The sequence below is a fragment of the Pinus tabuliformis genome, chromosome 6, assembly GCF_031772625.1.
Source record: "Pinus tabuliformis cultivar Carrire ecotype Pingquan chromosome 6, CPIR1, whole genome shotgun sequence".
NCBI lineage: Eukaryota > Viridiplantae > Streptophyta > Pinopsida > Pinales > Pinaceae > Pinus > Pinus tabuliformis.
In genome coordinates, this window is record NC_142292.1 from 673,315,559 (window position 1) to 673,335,732 (window position 20,174).

The window sequence follows — 20,174 nt, forward strand, 5'->3', positions numbered from 1 at the left end:
TTTCACCCAAATCTGAACAAGCTGTAGCATGAAGATCACTGGTAGCAACAACTGAAGAAAACACATAATCAACCTTGGCTCACCAAGTTTTTCTCTTACTCTCCAAGTCTCTCTCTCTCACAATCTCCTTCGAGTCTCTCCAACTCTCTCTCAAGTTCAAATTCACAATGCACAAGTAAGTGAGGTGAGATGATATGAGACACATATATATAGGAGGAGCAATGAAATATTGACATAAAGGAGGAGCAATACGCATGCCTTGAGGAGGAGTTACATTTTCCATTTAGGGAAGAGTGACTCATGCCATTAAGGAGAGAGAATTTGAATTCCATTATGGAGAGGTGTCACATGCCTTAGATGAGAGGGTGAGAGGAATCTTTTATGACATGCTTTTAATGAGCGTGTAAGAGAAATCTTGCATGCCATGCCTTGTAAGAGGAATCTTTTATGACATGCGTAAGAGGAATGTTTTATTACGAGTCTCTTAATGGGAGTAAGAGAGTGCAAGAACATTGATGAGAGTGTAAGAGAACATTATTGAGAGCCATGATTGAGAGACTTGAATTTATTTTTAATAATAATATAATAGTATTGTAATAATAATAATAATATTGATGATTAAATCGAAATTGAACTATTAGGATTTGTTGATGATCGGAAGGGATTTTCCATCAACAATACTTGTTTACAAATTAATGCAAGGTGATTTACTATTTTTGGAAAGTCATACTTGAGAGACTCTATTTTTAGAAATGCTATTTTTAGACTTTCTATTTCTTAGAAATTCATCCTTGAGCTGCCAAATTTTCAACAGAATTCGCCATCAGAGTTGTGATTCAACCCTGCAGTGCTTCTACTTGTGAGCACAATTGGTATTTATTTTGAGCACATCCATAGCAAAAAGAGAAACAAGTTGGAGCATGAGAGGTTGGAGAAGTTGGTTTTCATCTACTACAACCTTCGAATGCTCACAAAACAAGTGCATCCAAAGGATCTAGATCCAATTTAATTGGATAGCATTGATTTAAAGTTTGATTGGGTTGAAGAGGAGGAGTGCCCTGATTTGAGTTGGCTTGATGAAGAGCTATCGGATTTCTCTAGTTTGCCATCTCAAATGGAGACTCCAAATACACCCGCCTCACAGTTGCTTCAGCCTTCCGATGTTGGCACTAGCTCCACGAGGGCTTATTCTAGGCGTAGTCTGTTGATTTGTGTAGCTTGGGAGGTACTCCAAGCCCTAGGGTTCAGGGTTTGGAGGGAAAAGCACCACAAGGGTCACTTGTGGGCTTGGAACCCAAGTATGGGGTTTTGCACCCATTGGGATTTGGGTCAAAACCATGATGAATTTGAGCTTGGGAAAATTTGAGGTGATAGAGCTTGGCGAGCTGATTCCAATGCTCCAAAGATCACTCAAATCAGAGCTCTAGAAACGAAGTTATGAATTTTTGAAGGTGACAAATAATTATGGACAGTCAAGTCATGTAGGCTTGAAAGTGAATTTGTCCAAGAGACATGTCCCTTCATGAATTCGTTGGAGCCCCTCATTTGGATATAAAAGGAGGGTGAATTGATGTGTTTTTGAGCATCCATCTTGTGCAATATTCATCCAAGATAGCTCTGAAATTCGGATGCCCTAGCCGTAGCAAGAAAGGGTCAAGGACAATGTGGGGATAACTCTGAAGTGGAGGCCGAGGAGAAGTGTGGGAGGGGTCTGTTTGAAGGCTGAAGTTCTGGGCATGATTGCGAATTGTCTAAGAGCTGGTTGAGGACTAAAAAGACAGGTCCAAGGAGTTGTTCTAGGGCCGAGGTGCTGGGCTACTAGGCCGAGAAGCTAGGAGGCAATACACTGCTATTTAGGCTTGTTTGGGCATTGTTTTGGTGGACTGTTTGCTACAGGACTGCTGTGTGTTAGGTCACAGGCCATAGCACCACAACAGGGGCTTGCGTAGGGCATGTTAAGGGGCTGGTGTATGCCCTAGATAACAACGCAACAAGGAGGAGTCCCTCAAGGGTATGCCGCAGTTGATTAGAGGGTTGTTTGGGGACTGTCAAAGGAGTTAAGGGCTGCAGCAAGTGCCCTAACCAGGACTGTCACAAACAACAATATGCAAACATAGAGGACAACAATGTTTTGTGGAGGAACGTTGGGTCAAGAAGTGACCAGTTTGGATCGTGATTGAAGCAACCTGTTGGTGCCATGTGGAGGATCTTCCGTGGTGGGGAAGAGTCTTCCTAGGAGCAGAACTGACAGTGACATGATTGGGTGCCATTGATATGATTGGAGGGCAGTGTGTTTGCTACCCAAAGTAGCACTAGAGCAGCAGACAAAAAGGATGTAGTTGGTGCGTGATTGGGTGAAGATTGCAACCTTATGAGTATCTCTTTGATGGACGAAAGAGGCTACTAGAAGAAAAATTGGAGCTCAGGCATTGGCCAGCTTGGAGAGCAGTTTGATGAGCCCGTGTACATGCAACAGAAGAGACTTGCAACATTGTTAGGAGGCAGTCCTCTTGGAGTCTCGATGTATAGTGGTCTTGAATGACTAAGGCACTACAAGTGAGCAGTACGGGAGCGAAGGACCGACAGGACAGGATACGACATCAAAGTTGCAACGAAGTTTGTCATTGTATCTTGTAAACCATAGACTGTTGTATTACTCAGTTTGTTTAATATAACGAAGATTGGGATTGTACAATATTGTTAAAAACTGTGTATATTTGTGCATATGTGATTCACTGCTTTATATTTCCGCGTTTATGGTTTAGATTCTTGGTTTGGTAGCGTCAGTGATTTTAAGACTCTAACCTAGACCCAAGGTCATGGAAATTCAACATAGTCATGCATGAGTGATTAATCATTAGACTCAAGATTGTTATGAGACTATGACTTATCATTTATGACATATGTATTTGAATTTTGAACTTGCTGCCATTTTGTATTTTGATTATGGAATCATTATTCCTTTTCTTATTCAATATCTAAATGTTTTTCTTACAAAATTCAAATATGTTATGTTGTACTATCATAGCTATGAGATAATGTTATGAATTATTGCATATTGTGGTTTTTATAACTTTAAGGATTGGAAATGTCATTAGTTTCTTTTTTGTGATTAAAATTTATCACATTTTAAGTTTTTCTCTATATTTTGCCGAGTCTTATACGGGTCGCCAAGTCAATACCCAGATGAGTGATATACGAGCATGAGTCGTGCAACACTGGAAAAGACACATCCATTAGTGAAAGGAACCCCGACTAGGCATTTATAATGCAGGCCATCATTGTAATATTCATCATTTTATCAATTATTTATCTATCAATACATTTATGCAATTACAAATATATTTTTGTCTTCAAATACGAACATGAACTGTTTGATACACTTGCTCTAAGCAGATAATCCCAAAAGTAACATTTCACATGTTGGACTATGAAAGCCTCCCAAATATTTAAATAAAGTGTGAAGGAAGCCTCTATGAATAGTTCATAAGGCAGAATACTGCTAAGGTTTTGCAAATGGGGTAGCAAGCCAAGTGAGCTTGACCCTGGGAAAAACTCCATGGTTAAGCATGCTTGAGCTAGAGGAGTGTTGGAATGAGTGACCTTCCTGTGAAGACTTGGCTATTAGGTGCAAGCTTAAGAGGGGATGATTGATGCCATGCAATTAATTTCACTAGTTTCAATCCCACTTCTTCACCCCTATGAGCATCATTAAAATTTATCATATTTTAAGTTTTTCTCTGTTTTTTGCCGAGTCTTATACGAGTCTTATATGGGTCGCCAAGTCAATAGCCTGATGAGTCATTACGAGCATGAGTCGTGCAACACTGGGAAAGACACATCCATTAGTGAAAAGGAATCCCGGCTAGGCATTTATAATGCAGGCCATCATTGTAATATTCATCATTTTATCAATTATTTATCTATCAATACATTTATGCAATTACAAATATATTTTTGTCTTCAAATACGGACATGAACTGTTTGATACACTTGTTCTAAGCAGATAATCCCAAAAGTAACATTTCATATGTTGGACTATGAAAGCCTCCCAAATATTTAAATAAAGTGTGAAGGAAGCTCTCTATGAATAGTTCAGAAGGCAGAATACTGCTAAGGTTTTGCAAATGGGGTAGCAAGCCAAGTGGGCTTGACCGTGGGAAAAACTCCATGGTTAAGCATGCTTGAGCCAGAGGAGTGTTGGAATGAGTGACCTTCCCGTGAACACTTGGCTATTAGGTGCAAGCCTGAGAGGGGATGATTGATGCCATGCAATTACTTTCACTAGTTTCAATCCCACTTCATCACCCCTATGAGCATCACTAAAGACAATGAGTGCTAAGTCTACTATTCAAGATCATGTAAAATTGCTCATCCACTACAATGACTGTTAAGTGGAGTATTTAAGATCGTGAGAATTGGTCATTTAAACTAATGCTCAGGAGATATTGGTCATATGTTTTTTACTTACTCTACTCAGATGATTGCAAAAATTATTTCAATATTGTATCATGCTTGTCTTAAGGTCTTTCTTGGGTAAGTTTGTTTTTCAAATGTTCATTACATTTTCTCTAGCCATTCTTTGCTTTACATATTGTGCATGTCCTTGGATATATGTAATTTAAGAATTAGTGGATAGACTTGTGTCAGCTGTTTTTCTTAGGGAGTGTTGGGGAGAGGTGAAGAAAAATATGTTTAAGCAATCAATATCTGTTGTTAGAGAAGAACCGTTTGAGATCAAATGCTGACAACAATAGAAGTGCACCTACTACTGTCGGTTATAGTTCATTGGCCACAAAAATACTTTTGTAACTCAATCAGTGGAGAAGATTTATTTATGAACAACAAAGGATTATTATTATTATTTTTTGAGCATTTTTCTTGATAATTCACAACATGAATCATTTGTACAAGCTAGGACTATTAGGAATACTGTTGCTGTGAACATTTGCAAGATCCACTGTTTAATCTAGACACTTGACAATGAGAGGTCTTACATCTATTATTGCTAGCTGATGATGTTTTCCAATTCAAAGTTTGTATTAAACAGTATTACCAAAATCTGGATTAAATTCCCAAATCGCAAGTTTTTGAACCAGATTAGTTTTTCAACGAGACTTTTAATTTTGCCAAGTTTTGGCCAATTTTTTTTCCGATTTTCTCCTGACTTTTACAAATTTTTCAATTTTTGGACCCTTGCTGATTTATTCCTGAGTCCGACTTTTGCAACATTGGTTTGTATAGGTATTTTTTGGTTCACTGTGATTTTAAATAATGCAATTAGTGTAGTTGCATAATTGTGGTTAGAGTTTCTTTTAATGTGATGTGACATATACCATGGTGCCATGAGAAAATAGAATGGCCACTTCAAAAGTATAAACGTGAACAAAGTACCTAGAGTAGGATATTAAATTGTGATCCTCTGTTAGGAGTTAACATTCCCTCTTGTCTATGTCATATATATTCATCTTTTGTTGACTCTGATCTATGCATCATTGATGTTTTGAAGTGACTGACAGTTGCACCCACTTGTGATTGTGTTAGTAGTCAGTTATTTTTTCAGGCTTGAATGCGTATTTGGACTTCACATTGTTGAGATCACAAATAGAAGAAGGGATCAAATGAAACCTAGACACCAAGCCAAAAAACTGCAGCGAAGAGAGAAAAAACCAACACTAAAAAGGTGCACTAGGGCTGAATCAAATGTGTGCCAGGGAGAGAGATTTCTGAGTCATGAATGCACTACACCTGAGATGCACAAATGCATGGAAAAGAGAAAATATGCAAAACACAAGAAAACACCAAAGATGGAGTGGCTGTAGGCTTAAAACACTTGTATTAGAGAGCCTTGGTTCAGTGATCAAAATAGAGGGTTTCCAAGTGAGCTTCGAGTTCTGTAACTATAGACAACTCAAGTGGGAAATCCTCCCAAGAGAGGCTATGGGTCCACATAAGTAGGGCACACTCCACAAGAGGATTATTGAGCTGGCATATCAAAGTTGGCTAGCTCTGTGTTAACCATAACCAAGTATTACAATAAATGATAGCCTTGGCCATAATTAATGCCTAATGAAGTTCATTAATGACACAATATGAGATCACCATGGTCTCATGTGAAGATTACACCATTCTCAACACACATTCCCTTAGAAATACTAATGGCATTGCCAGTGTATCGCAACGAAACTGGGACTTTTACTATTTTTTTGAATATTACTTGGTATGGATTCATTCTATACCTATTATCTGTACTTGAGTATATAATCTTAAGATTTTTTTGTATGTATATCAAGCAGATTGATGTATAGATCAATTTCTCAATGTTTTCACAACTAGCTTAAATGGTAAAAATTGTGTTCTGACTGCTTTAATTGAAATAGTGAGCCATGCAGTTTTGTCTTCCCTAGAAGGGTGCTTGTTCCTTGGTTGGATGGCATCTTCATTTGTGACTACTTGCAACCCACAGAAACCTTTCAGGTAAATAAAAGTAATTTAACCATTGTACCGTTATTTCTTTGAATGAAACATTCATTTCTTCATTATATACGTACATCCAAAAAGTGCATTAATAAGTATGTTGAAAGCCTCATCTATAATGGATTGTTTCGTCCTTAAGTTGTGTAGTAATAAAAATCCACAAAAGAGGGGACACTTTACCTCTGCATGATGCACCAATTCTCGACTATAGTAACTGGGATGAGTGTAAATTTATTGATATGATTCAAGTTTGATGCAAAGGGCTGTCACATATTTTATTAGACCAATAAATTATTTCACATCACGGATAGGTGTTAAAGTATTTGATTTTTACTTATATTTTCATACAAGATTAAGGGGCCAGTGATATAGGCAGTAAATAGCCTTGTAATAAATAATTAAATCTTATCCTGTCAGAGTATATATCAGTTATTGATAGAGATTTAGAGTGACAATGAGCTTAATGGTAACATACCACAAAACTATCATACTGACAGAAATACGTGATCTTTTGTAACATGTTTTGGGGTTTTATTTCTGATGCACCTTTTCCTGGAAAATATTTCTACTTCTTAAAAGAGTAACAGTGGTCACGGGGTGGGAAACATGTTTCTCTGTGTGAGGACTTGAGCAAGCCTTGAATGTGAGATTTTGGGAAGTGTGCTAAAAATATACAATGATATATTTGGAGGTAGAAAAAATACTATAGTACAACAAATGTCATTTACTGTGAACAAGCAGTGTGAAGAATTTCAAATGAAGAAACATGTTAAAAGAGAGATATTACGTTTGATGAAGTTTTAACATTTGAACAGAGAAGTTATGAGTTTATTGAATTGAACAACAGTGTTTGGTGAAAATGATGACTATCTTGGGTATTTTCCACAGACCTGTCCATTTTTGTTTAGCAAATAGGCCTTTCCAGAGTCATCAAGTGTGAGATGAGGCAAAAATGGATGAACAAAAACGAAAACATCACAAACACGGAATGTTTCCCTAGCCATGGATGGACATCACATAATGTGACATAGTGTGAACGGTCTTATATGGCAATCTGAAATACATAAATAGTGACCCTAATAGTAGACCATAGTATAACATTTATAGAGTTTCAACTTCATAAGTTAAAGGACGGGGAAAGCATGACAGGTGGCATGCCTAGCAATAACAAAACCTAGAGGATGATGCTCAGGCGGAAGCAACAGAACAGGTTGTGAGGAGAGTCAAGACATAACCCAGGGGTAATCTTCGTAAAACGTCAAAGCTGTTGATATGAGTAGCTTCGAAAGGTCTTCTACATCAGCTTGGTGTCTTAGCATGTGGGAGACATTATTTGCCTCTTCTAGTGATTTATGTCTGCTTTCCTAAGTCAACTTAGGAAAAGTACAATAATTAAAGTAAATTAATTATTGTAAACTATTGGGTTATTTTGTAAGGATAAATAATTTAATTATTTAAGTGACAGAAATAATTTCAATTGTTGATCTCCAAGATGTTTCTAGAAGGGAGATTAGGGTTAGGGATTTGGACTCAATGAAGATTATAAAGGGAGCCTAGATAGGAGGTGAACACACAAGATGAAGAGCACAAGTTGTGTGAGTGGGTCATCATGAACAGAAATCAATTTTCTCTATAGTGTGAGTGGCTCATGTGAAAATTCCTATACTCGAAGGAACCCCTACTGTAGCAAATCTGAATCTACTTCACCTACTTGATTTTTAAATTACATTCATCAAATTATTCTTCTGACCACTGAAGAAAATTACTTCTACAGCCTACACTTAATTAAATATTTGATCTCATGAAACAGAAAATAGAGCAAAGAACAAGATACATAGGACACACTTGTTTTTGGACACAATTGTCCTCGGGAAAACCCAATGCGGGAAAACCGGTGCAGCAACTCTGAGGGTTTTATTATTACGTAGGAGTGTTAAATTATGGTATATTCTATGCTTAGAGCAGTTTTCTTATTTTTCTTCTTATTACCCACAGATTAGCAATCACATATTAAGTAAAGTGCAGATAGAACATTAAATGATCAACAGAAAACAAGCCAAGACAAGAGACACAAGATGTGGCGGCTAGCCAGGGACAAACCCCAATGCGGGGAAACCCTTTGATCAAATCTTCTTTTATCTTCAATAGTTCATCAAAGAGAAATAGTACAAAATGTGAATTCTGTAATTTTATATCAGCAGCAGCAAACCCTAGATCAGCAAAGTCAAACTTGGTCAAACTACTTGAAATTGACCTCTAAAATGCTTGGTCAATTTCTGGTCAACTTGTCCTCGAACAACCTGAAGAAACAACCCTTGAACAACCCCAAAAGTACAGTCAATTTGTAGATTTCTGAAGTCAACTTGTAGCCCTAAACTAGGGCAGTCAACACCGGTCAAACCAGAGGTCAGATCACCTCAGTTTTTGTGCCAAAAATTGTGGCCTACCTAGGAGAGGCAACCACACCCAATCCGCACTTCTGGATGGTCAATGCTTGGTCAACACTGGTCAAAGAGATGACCTGCTGCCCTAGCATCCTGCTTTCTGTGTCTTCCTTGCCCTAGGTCATCTTCCTTTCAGCCACACATGTGAGAGAGAGAGAGGCTCCTTTTATGCGTAGGAGAGAGAGAGAGAGAGAGAGAGAGAGAGAGAAGATGAGTGAATGAATTGTCCAAATGAGGAGGAGGCTCCTTGTATTTATATGCAAACTTTGAGGGTGAATGGACATCACTGTTGGGCTTCTGAGCCTACATAAGTTTGCTGGCCGACCTTGACAATTTGTCCATAATCAAAATAAATTCATATCTCCATAAATACTTATCGAAATCGGATGATCTTTAGATCAATCCTACACCTCTTGATGAGAGGAATCTAGGAAAAATATCAGAAGCCATAAATAAGGTGATACACATGGAGTTTGGCCCTAGTTGCCAATTTTAACACTCCCTGTCAACTAGGGAGAACTTCATCTACAATCCATCGGACCATCGCTGCTATCCATCCATCAAATGCACTGTCCTGTACAGCTTGACCCCACTCTGCTCTGCTCTGCTTGAACTAAGAAGAAGAAGAAATGATCAAGGATGTATCATACCATCCTCCACTGACCCGAAGTGAGTCTCAGAGTGTGAAACACTCTCACTGATCCCATATCAGTATCATTGATCCCAGATCAATGGAGGTCATCCTCAATGTTTTAAAAAACGGCCGAATCGAATCCGAAACGGCCGAGTTGATCCGAGTCGTTGGGATTTTTTGTGACCCAGCAGAAAAAACGGAACGGGAGGCCGAGTCAGTCAAATCCGAGTCGTTGGGATTTTTTGTGACCCAGCAGAAAAAACGGAACGGGAGGCCGAGTCATGACTGACTCGGCCAAGTTATTGCATGACTCGGCCGAGTCAGTCATGACTCTGTCAACCCGGCCGGTTCTGCAATAACTCAGCCGAGTCAATGAATGTAGCCTGTAACCCCCAAAAAATGCGATTTTGATATTTTTTTTTTAAATTTTAACTGTTAGCTAAGTGTTGGGGACTCCAAGGTGTTTTCTAAATTAGTAAAATGCTATTTGGGGTCCATTCCCCTCTCCTAGTATTGATATGCTATTCAAATTTCATGGTAATGTTAAATTCTTAAAGTAAAAGTGACATTTTCCTTAATCTTCATTTTCATCCTTTTACTTAAATTTTTAACATTACCATGAAATGACTCAGGATGTTTGAGAGTGGTTTCGGCCTCATTGGATTTCATATGGAGAAAGTAGAATTTTAGATTTCATTCAAAATCCAGCAGACTTATCAGTTTTTCAAGATTTCAGGATTGGAGGATTGCAATGTTTCCATTGAATTTTGTCATGTATTAGGGTCTGGAACTCGTATTTAATCAAGAGCACCAATCCCTCCATGTACCTTGATGTTAGTGACATTGGTTGTCGAACTCCTCTGGGATTCACTCCCAAACCAGGAGCTTCTGAAAATGTCGCTCCCGCTCCCGTTTTCGCTCTCACTCCCCACTTTCGCTCTCGCTCCCAAGTAACACTGAGCCAGATGATGTTGGCAACTCTAGCAGTAGCCAGTAGTACTAGTCACAGAGTTTTGTTGTAGAGGCCATTTATAGCCTCCTTGGTATGTGTTTTTGTTTTGATCTCTATATCATCATTGTGTATGTATTGGACAGTGCACTGGGTGCCATTTTGATATAATGGATATATTCATGAGCCTATTTTGATCATATGTTGTCTTCTATCTATATTCTAATGCTGTGTGTTTGGAAACATGAATGAAAATCTTTAAAATTATGTGTTTTTATAAAAAATAAATATTTAATGTATTTTTTACAACGACCGAGTCATTGAAATCGAGCCAGCCGAGTCAATACCGAGTTGGAGTCGGAGTCGGAGTCGACCCTTGGCCGAGTTGGAGTCGGAGTCGGAGTCGGAGTTTTAAAACATTGGTCATCCTAGCATAGGGAGTACGGTAGATACAACGATGCGTCCATCGATAGTACTACTATGGTCCCTACCCTCATTTCCCTGCTCATTGATCAGATGAGAGGTACTTACCATGAGTCCCAAACTGCATGGGTAGGATGCCTCGACAAGAGAACTAATCATCTTGTCCACAGGAGAACGAATCATCCTGTCTAGTGGATGCCACGGAGAACTAATCATCCTGGCCTGCAGGAGAACTAATCATCCTACTCCACAGTTACCACGGAGAACGAATCATCCTGGCCCACAGGAGAACTAATCATCCTGTTCCATAGTTGCCACGGGGTGTCATAGGGGAAGGTTGAACTTTTACCCTGTACATAGTGCACCACCAAGGGATGGTGAGTCACCCTGTGGTCACATGTCGCTCCAAGAAGTACCCTGTGCCCCCCTGGAGCTCCCAGAGCTCAATACATCATACTTGACCCTCATCAAAGGGTCTCTAAACGACACCAAGTCGTTCTCGGAAAGTCAGGAATTTGACCTTTCCTAGGGGCTTTGTCAAAATGTCAACGACGTGTTCATCTGTACCGATATGTTGGAGCCTTATTTCTCCTCACTGCACCATATCTCCAATATAGTGGTACCTGATATCGATATGCTTGGAACGATCATGGAATACGAGATTCTCTGATAAACGGATCCCGCTCTAGTTGTCACACAGGATCATGGTGGTATCCAATGTAAATCCAAACAGCTCATTGAAGAGCTTTCGCAACCAGACTACCTCACAGGAGGCCATGCTAGCAGCAATGTACTCTGCCTCGGCGATGCTCAAAGCCACCGACTTCTGCTTCCTGCTCATCCAGGATATCGAGGTAGATCCCAAAGAGAAACAACACCCGGAAGTGCTCTTTCAGTCCACCACACTGCCTGCCCAATCAGCATCAGTATACCCAAGTAGTCTCACATCTTCGATAGTGTATCTCAACCCATGAGTGATTGTGCCACGAAGATATCTCAACAGATTCTTGGCACCAATCCAATGTGAGTGGTGAGGCTCAACCATATGTTGATTCAATGTGTTGACTGCAAAGCATATATCCGAACGGGAGTTCACCAAGAACATTAATGCTCCGACGAGTTGACGATACTCGTTAGCATTTCGTAAAACAGGTCCGACAACACTAACGCTTAACTTCTTTAAGTCAAGCTCCATCGAGGTAGTTACGGGCTTGCAGTCCACCATGCCGAATCTCTCCAATATCTTCACCACATACTTTCCTTGAGATAGGAAAATCCCACCTGGTTTCTGCCGGACTTCCCGTCTTAGGAAATAGTGCATAAGTCCTAGGTCTTTCATCTCGAACTCAGAAGCCAGCTCTCTTATATTCGTGAATGAGAGGGTCTGCACCTGTTAGAAAGAGGTTGTCAACATATAGCACCAGTATGAGAGGCTTGTCATCTATAACCTTAAAGTAAAGGTTAGGGTCGACTTCACTCCTAGTGAATCCCAGCTTCATCAAGTAGCTATCGATCCTCTCATACCATGCTCGGGGTGCTTGCTTTAGCCCATAGAGGGTCTTCTTCAACCTGCACACATGAGATTCTCGATCATAAATTTCAAATCCTTCGGGTTGCTCCACATAAACCTCTTCTTTGATCGAACCATGTAAGAACGCAATCTTGACATCCATCTGATGTAGGTTCCATCCTTGCGAAGCAGCAAGGGCTATGATCGAGCGGGTGGTGGTATATCGGGCAACAGGTGCAAATATCTTGTCATAGTCTATACCTTCCTTTTGGGAGAAGCCACGAGCAACAAAACGAGCCTTATACTTTCCCGCACTTCCATCAACTGCATGCTTTATCTTGTAATGCCATTTTGAAGTGACAACTGCTTTGTCTTGGGGTCTAGGGACCACATCCCAAACATCGTTTTTCATAATGGACTCATATTCCTCGGTCATAGCATCTTTCCATACTTGATGCTTGACAACATTTGTGAATGACGAAGGCTCATTTTGGATGATCGTGCTCATGATGGTTAGGTATCCCTGATACCTGTTCGGCTTCTTACTTTCACGGAAGGTTCTCCTGGGTGCAATGTGTCCTTGAGCATCATCAAGTGTCCCCCTAAGCCATGAAGGCCTCTTCCTAGAAGAGGAAGGCTCTTGCGGAGGAGGATCAATAGGATCCATAGGTTCTTCCACATCGGGCATCGTCTCATCTTCCTTTTCCTTTGGTTCCTCGGTGTCAGCTTCTTTAGATCCCCTTAAAGTAGGAAGATTGTCTACTTTGCTAAGAGCCATATCTTCGTCAAAGGTGACATCATGACTAATCTCGACTTCCCTTTGACTAGCTACATAGATTCTGTAGCCCTTAGTATTTTTGCTATAGCCCACGAAGATTCCTTTCTTTGCAGATGCACCCAATTTATTCCTTTTCTCTTTAGGCACATGAAAATATACAGGGCTTTCAAAAATTCTAAAATGAGATATGTCAGGTTTCTTACCAGTGAACATTTCTTCGGGAGTCTTGGAACCCAATGCTTGATGAGGGCATCAGTTTTGTACATATATGGCGGTATTTGCAGCTTCGGCCCATAGAAACTTCGGAAGTCTTAGATCATGGAGCATAGCACGGACAACTTCCACAATTGTATGATTCTTCCTTTCCGGCATACCATTCTGCTTAGGAGTATATGGTGTAGTAGTCTCTCTTAATGCCAACCTCTTTGCAAAAGTCATGAAACTCATTGGATTCATATTCGGTCCCATTATCAGTCCTTAAGGTCTTGATCTTCTTTTCGGTTTGATTCTTGATCAAGGCTTTGAAGTGCCGAAACCAGGAGAACACTTCATCCTCCTTTTTCAAGAAGTATATCCAAGTGTTGCGAGAATATTTATCTGTAAAAGTGAGGTAATATAAATATCCTCCCAAGGAGTTCACAAGCATCATACCGGATATTTCTGAGTGAACCAACTGCAATATATCGGAGGTCTTGCTTTGGCTTGAGGGGAATGGTCCCCTTTTGAGCTTTCCTTCGGCACATCCTGGACATACACCTTCTTGCTTTAATTTGAACACGGGCATCCCAGTCACCATTTTTCTTACATTGGGTAGAGCTTTTTAATGAAGGTGAGCAAACCTTCGATGCCATAGTTCGGACTGAAGAGATGTGTCACAAGACATGACACCCAACGGACTTCCTCCGACCTGATATAATGAATCAACTCAAAACCCAAGAGTAAAAGCATCTTTAAAGTTCTTTTTCCATACACGTACCTTGCCATCGCTAAAGGCCACCTTGTAGCCTTTGTCTTCCATTGCTGAAATGGACACCAGGTTCTTTTTGAGATCAGGTACATATAATACATCTTGTAAGTGGATGGTATTACCCTGATTCAATTGAAGAGTGACATTTCCTATGCCTTTCACAAGATATTTTGAATTATCTCCAAGAACAATTTCCAGGTTGGTTTCCTTCTCTATCAGATTATAGAGAGCTTCTTTGTAACCAATGAAGTGCCTTGAGGCATCACGATCAATAAGCCAATTTCCCAGCGAGTCCGAGGGAGCAGTAGTAGATAGAGCTGCAGGTAGATAATATTCATCTTGCTAATTGTTTACAGTGTTAGATTCATACCTGGAATTTCTTGCCTTCTTGAATGGTTGTCCTCTTCCTTGATTTCTGGCACTTCTTTTACCTCTGCCATTTGACCTGCCATTCCTTTGATTGCCTTGAGAGGGATTTTGATCATCGTCCCGGTGTGAGTCCCTTTTATCAGGGCACTCCCTTGCATAGTGACCCGTTTTATTGCAATTGTAACATCGTCTTTTTCTTCCACCCTTTGGTCCAGCCTTTCCTTTGAATTTAGCCCTGGAATTGTTTCTTCTTTTAGTATGAGAAGAAAAGGCAGAGGGATGACCTTTAAGTATGGGCATTTCTTGCTCTTCCATCCTCGTTTCTTCTTGAATGCATCTGGCCATTAATTCCTCAAATCCAGGAATTACGTTATTGTTGAGAAGAGTAGTCCTGAATATATACCATTCAGATGGTAGTCCTCCAAGAGTTATGAGTGTCATTTCCCTGTCAGGAATTACTTCCCCAATAGATAGGAGATCGTTCTTGATCTCGGTGATCCTTAAGAAATATGCTTGCATACTCTCATCTTTGCCCTTCTTAATTTCCTTTAGCTTATTTCTAAGAAACAAGACTTGATTTTCATCATTAACTTTAATTAAAATCACCAGTCTATCGTAGATTTCCTTGGAGGTGTTTAGCTCGGAAACATAGGCCTTCAAGCGCTTTTTGATAGAGTCCCGGATGATCTTCCTTGCTTTGACTTCTCCCTTGGTCCATTTGTTCCTAGCAGCAGCGGATGCATTTAATGGAGGCTCAACAATTCCGCCTCTCACATGGTCCAACACTACCTGTTCTTCTAATGTTAGATCGAGAGACATCTTCCATCTGTGATAGTCAGACTTCTCACGGAGTTTGTCTTCAACAGGGAAATGTGTTGAGGACCCCATGATTTCTTTCAGATAGCCTTGCCAACCTTCTCTTCGGTGATTGCTCTTGTTCTTGCTCTTGCTTGGGCTTTGTCTTCACCTCACCTCTGATACCATGTTAAATTATGGTATGTTCTATGCTTAGAGCAGTTTACTCATTTTTCTTCTTATTACCCACAGATTAGCAATCACATATTAAGTAAAGCGCAGATAGAACATTAAATGATCAACAGAAAACAAGCCAAGACAAGAGACACAAGATGTGGCAGCTAGCCAGAGACAAACCCCAATGCGGGAAACCCTTTGATCAAATATTCTTTTATCTTCAATAGTTCAGCAGAGAGAAATAGTACAAAATCTGAATTCTGTAATTTTATATCAGCAGCAGCAAACCCTAGATCAACAAAGTCAAACTTGGTCAAACTAGTTGAAATTGACCTCTAAAATGCTTGGTCAATTTCCGGTCAACTTGTCCTCGAACAGCCTGAAGAAACAACCCTTGAACAGCCCCAAAAGTACAGTCAATTTGTAGATTTCTAAAGTCAACTTGCAGCCCTAAACTAGGGCAATCAACATCGGTCAAACTAGAGGTCAGACCACCTCAGTTTTCGTGCCAAAAATTGTGGCTTGCCTAGGAGAGGCAACCACACCCAATCCGCACTTCTGGATGGTCAACGCTGGTCAAAGAGATGACCTACTGCCCTAGCGTCCTTCTTTCTGCGTCTTCCTTGCCCTAGGATGTCTTCCTTTCAGCCACACGTGTGAGAGAGAGAGAGGCTCCTTTTATGCGTAGGAGAGAGAGAGAGAAGATGAGTGAATGAATTGTCCAAATGAGGAGGCTCCTTGTATTTATATGCAAATGTTGAGAGTGAATAGACGTGACTGTTGGGCTTCTGAGACTACATAAGTTTGTTGGCCGACCTTGACAATTTGTCCATAATCAAAATAAATTCATATCTCCATAAATACTTATCGGAATCGGATGATCTTTAGATCAATCCTACACCTCTCAATGAGAGGAATCTAGGAAAAATATCAAAAGCTATAAATAAGGTGATCCACATGGAGTTTGGCCTTAGTTGCCAATTTTAACAAAGAGAAATATCTAAATACAAATCTAGGATGCTCATCTAGCAATCCTTTACAAAAAAACACTGGTGGAGAATTCCGGCTAATTCAGCACAAGACTGGTTAACCCCGACTATTTCTGCGCTGGCTCTGCGTCAGCCCTGCATCACCTTCTCTGCCCTCTGCGTTAGCTCTCCCGGCTGTTCCAGCAGTTCCCGACAGTTTCGGTAGTTCTCGGCAGTTTCGACTATTCTGACAGTTATGGACTTTGTGTGACAAGCAACTGTTTTGCGTCAGCTCTCTTGGCTACTATGCTACCTTTGCGTCAGCTCTTCCGGCTGCTGCCCTGTCTCTCTGCAAGCTCTCGCCGCCTCTTTGTCAGTATTCTCTGGAAAGCCCTTCTCCCAGATTCTCACTGCCCCTCTGCTGCAAGATCTCCCCAATCGATTTTCCTCTTGAGAACTTCTCACCTCAGAAAATCGATTTCCTCAATCTGTGTGTGTGTGTTTCCAAATGAACCCCAAGCCTCCATTTTATACTTTTCTTGTTGAGTCTTCAACGACCGAGATTAAGTCTCTAATCAATGGCTAAGATTAAAACATAACTTGATCCACCTTCTAGATCATTCTCACCCATATTTTGATTAATACCCATTAATATTTTAATTTTCCTAAGTTTAGACTTAGAGACCCCATTAAAAATATTAATTATTTTAATAAAATACAATCCTGGTGGAATTTCACCAAACGGTTTCTGGGTTCTTTAGAACTCATGTGCCTTAGCCTCTCCACCAAATTTCAAGGCTAGAGCACTTCTGATGCTACCAAAAACTAACAACTCAGTGGACCAGTGCGAATCTAAGGAGGCTGAGTAAGAGGAGATTATAAGGCCAAGATTGTCAGAGAGAGGTTGTATTTATTTGGAGGAGGCCGAGTTGCTAGAGTGCTAGGTTTTTCTAGTGCGCATTAGTGGCAGGGCACATATCAAGTTGCTGGAGTGCGTAGATCGAGTTGTTGGAGGCCAAGTTCTTTAGATCGATTTCATCCAGAGGAAGATGCCCTTGAGGCTAATTTACTTGGGCTGAATTCATTCTGGGAGAGCCAAGTTGCATGTTCCAAATTGTTTTTTTCCTTGTATCTCTGTGGGTCTGTTGCCCACCACAAGTGTGTGACCCTTATAGGAGAAATTTTCCCCTAGGTTTGTCTTTAGCTGACAACCAACAACCCTTTGCTGCCACTAGATAGCTCGATGTGCCACCATTCTCCACCACCTGAGCCAGCCATTATGTGCCCTCGCCCATCTGTTATGATCATATGTTTGAAGTTGGGCCTTCCAACCTCGAAGGTATGGCTTTCCATTATGGGACATGGATTAGTGGGGTACTCAGTGGAAGGAATGGGCTTGGATTGTACTCTTGTTCCCTTGTCCAAACTTGGTGGTTAATCTTGTATCCTAGTTCTGTGAGATCTCCTTTATTGGCTACTAGCTTTAGGAGTGGCACTACATGGGAAACCCTGATTTTGGTTGTGAGGCCCCGCTTCTCGATACCATATATCTCACTTCCTTCTATTCATTATAACCCCTTTTCACACTTTAACTATCCAGGTCCACATTTGTCCATTGGGTCCACAAGGTGTTAGTTCTGTGAGATCTTCTCTATTGGCTACTAGCTTTAGGAGTGGCACTACATGGGAAGCCCTAATTTTGGTTGTGTGGTCCCGCTTCTTGATACCATATATCTCACTTCCTACTATTTGTTATAACCCCTTTTCACACTTTTCCTATCTAGGTCCACATTTGTCCATTGGGTCCACAAGGTGTTAGCCTCCCCCTCCCCTTGTCCACACTTTGGGTTAGGCTTGCAACGATGCCCTAGAGGTTGATGCAACTAAAAGAAAGCTAAATGCATAATTTGGCCACTTACAAGAGGAAATGTACCACAAATTGCAAAAGATGGCCGAGAGATAAAAATTTAGCATGTGGGAAAAAGCCAAGCATGAGCTCTACCCCCAATCTCTATGGCCATCACCTTGGTTCTTAGGGCCCCTATGTGTGCCCCCTGCATCATTTAGGAACCCATGATTGTCCCAACCCTTGGTGGGCGATGAACTGCCCAACCATAAGGTGGTAATCATTGCTTCATCATACACATCATGCTCTCATCCCTTGGAGCCCCAAGCAGTAAAAGAAATAAAAATCAATAAAAGGAAAAAGACATATGAAGAAGGGTGGAAAAACAAAGGCATGGGTAACTAATGTACCACGATTGCTCCCTCTAACACCCATATACCCAATCTGTAGGCTTCCTACATCATAGCTACCCTTGTACCATGGCATGTGGCTTGGAGCCTTCCCTCTTGTCCCACTTTGTTCCATCATTATTTAACATGACACTTCCATTTGATGGATGTACCATGGACCTGTTACTCTAGAGGTTGAAACCACCCTATAGGATCCTTTGTTAGCCTCTCTTGTTGAGCTTGGTAACACCTGTACCTTCTAAAGCCCATTTGGAAGGGCATGCCACTATGAAGTGTCCACTTTTTCTCTTGATTAGCAAGCTTATTCACTCAATTGCACTAATGAATTGTTATGTTGGAAGGTGAGGAGACACATTAGATCTTAAACATGATTGTAGGTGGGTTTCCATTTGGACTTAGTCTCCTATGGGGTCCAAGCCCTCTAGAGGGTCATAATGGCACTTGTAGGGTGAGCGTTGAGAGCCATGGGCCTCCACCACAACAAAGCATTGATTGCCATGCCGTGGGCCTCCACCACAACATAGCATTGATTGCCATGCCATGGGCTTCTTCAACACCACATATTGCTTGTTCATGTCCCAACCATACAAAGATGATGATGCACTTGGACCACGTTGTTTAGTTGACCACACATTTGCACTTGACACTTGGCAGCTGATCCTCGACCCAAATGGGGTTTTGTCTCATCCAGAGAAACATGGGAGGGCTCGTGTCATATTCTAGTCCTCACCGCTAGAGCCTCGACTTGTTATTGAGCTACTGGAGACCCATGAGACCATTGATTGTGCCCCATAACCATTTGGGAGCACCACAAGATCTTTTGCTTAGAAATCAAGGGGCCACTCCCTTGATTGTCATTTTGGGAGCCCTCCTCTTCATCATGGCTCTTAGAGGATTTATTCTGACCTTCTTCTTGCCTATTATTCTATCATTTCGGCTAGCATTTGATAGATTATTCATCACTTATGGAGCTATTTGGTGGGCTTGTCACCAAAAGGGTTGTTATTTTGCACATTAGAATATTATTAGGGGCTCAATTAGTCCAATTAGGCTAAACTGAACTTCTAAAGGCTCATATAAATAAAAGAGAGCCTCATTTGTGTTGGATCATAATCACTTGGGATTTTCAGCCTCCTTGAGAGAACTCATACTTGTAATATGTGGAGTATTTTGGATGTTTATAAATGCATTTTGATGTTTGGATAGTTCGATCTCATTTTTGGAGATTTTTGATGGCAATGTTATGGTTGGATATACTCTTCACTATCATGTAAGTGTTATTTATGATGAAATTTCTGAAATTTACTAATGTCTAATGCATGGAACAATGTCTCATGTTGTTAATGGGCCCTAATTGTTAAAATATCATCTTTAATCATGACTATTGGGAATTCTTGCATGCGTTACTCATTTGATAGTGAATGAAT

General features: G+C 40.6%; 1 protein-coding gene across 3 annotated transcripts in view; it reads left to right on the forward strand.

Moving 5' to 3' along the window:
• LOC149260428 (oxidoreductase, zinc-binding dehydrogenase family protein) overlaps positions 1-20,174 on the forward strand; it is a 305,468-nt gene that overhangs the window by 242,445 nt on the left and 42,849 nt on the right. For 2 of the 3 annotated variants that reach the window (XM_089420724.1, XM_089420728.1), the window contains exon 10: positions 6,381-6,477. In XM_089420724.1, the coding sequence (XP_089276850.1) occupies positions 6,381-6,477 (97 nt within the window). The remainder of the gene's footprint in view (positions 1-6,380; positions 6,478-20,174) is intronic. The other variant, XM_089420726.1, reaches the window with a different exon arrangement.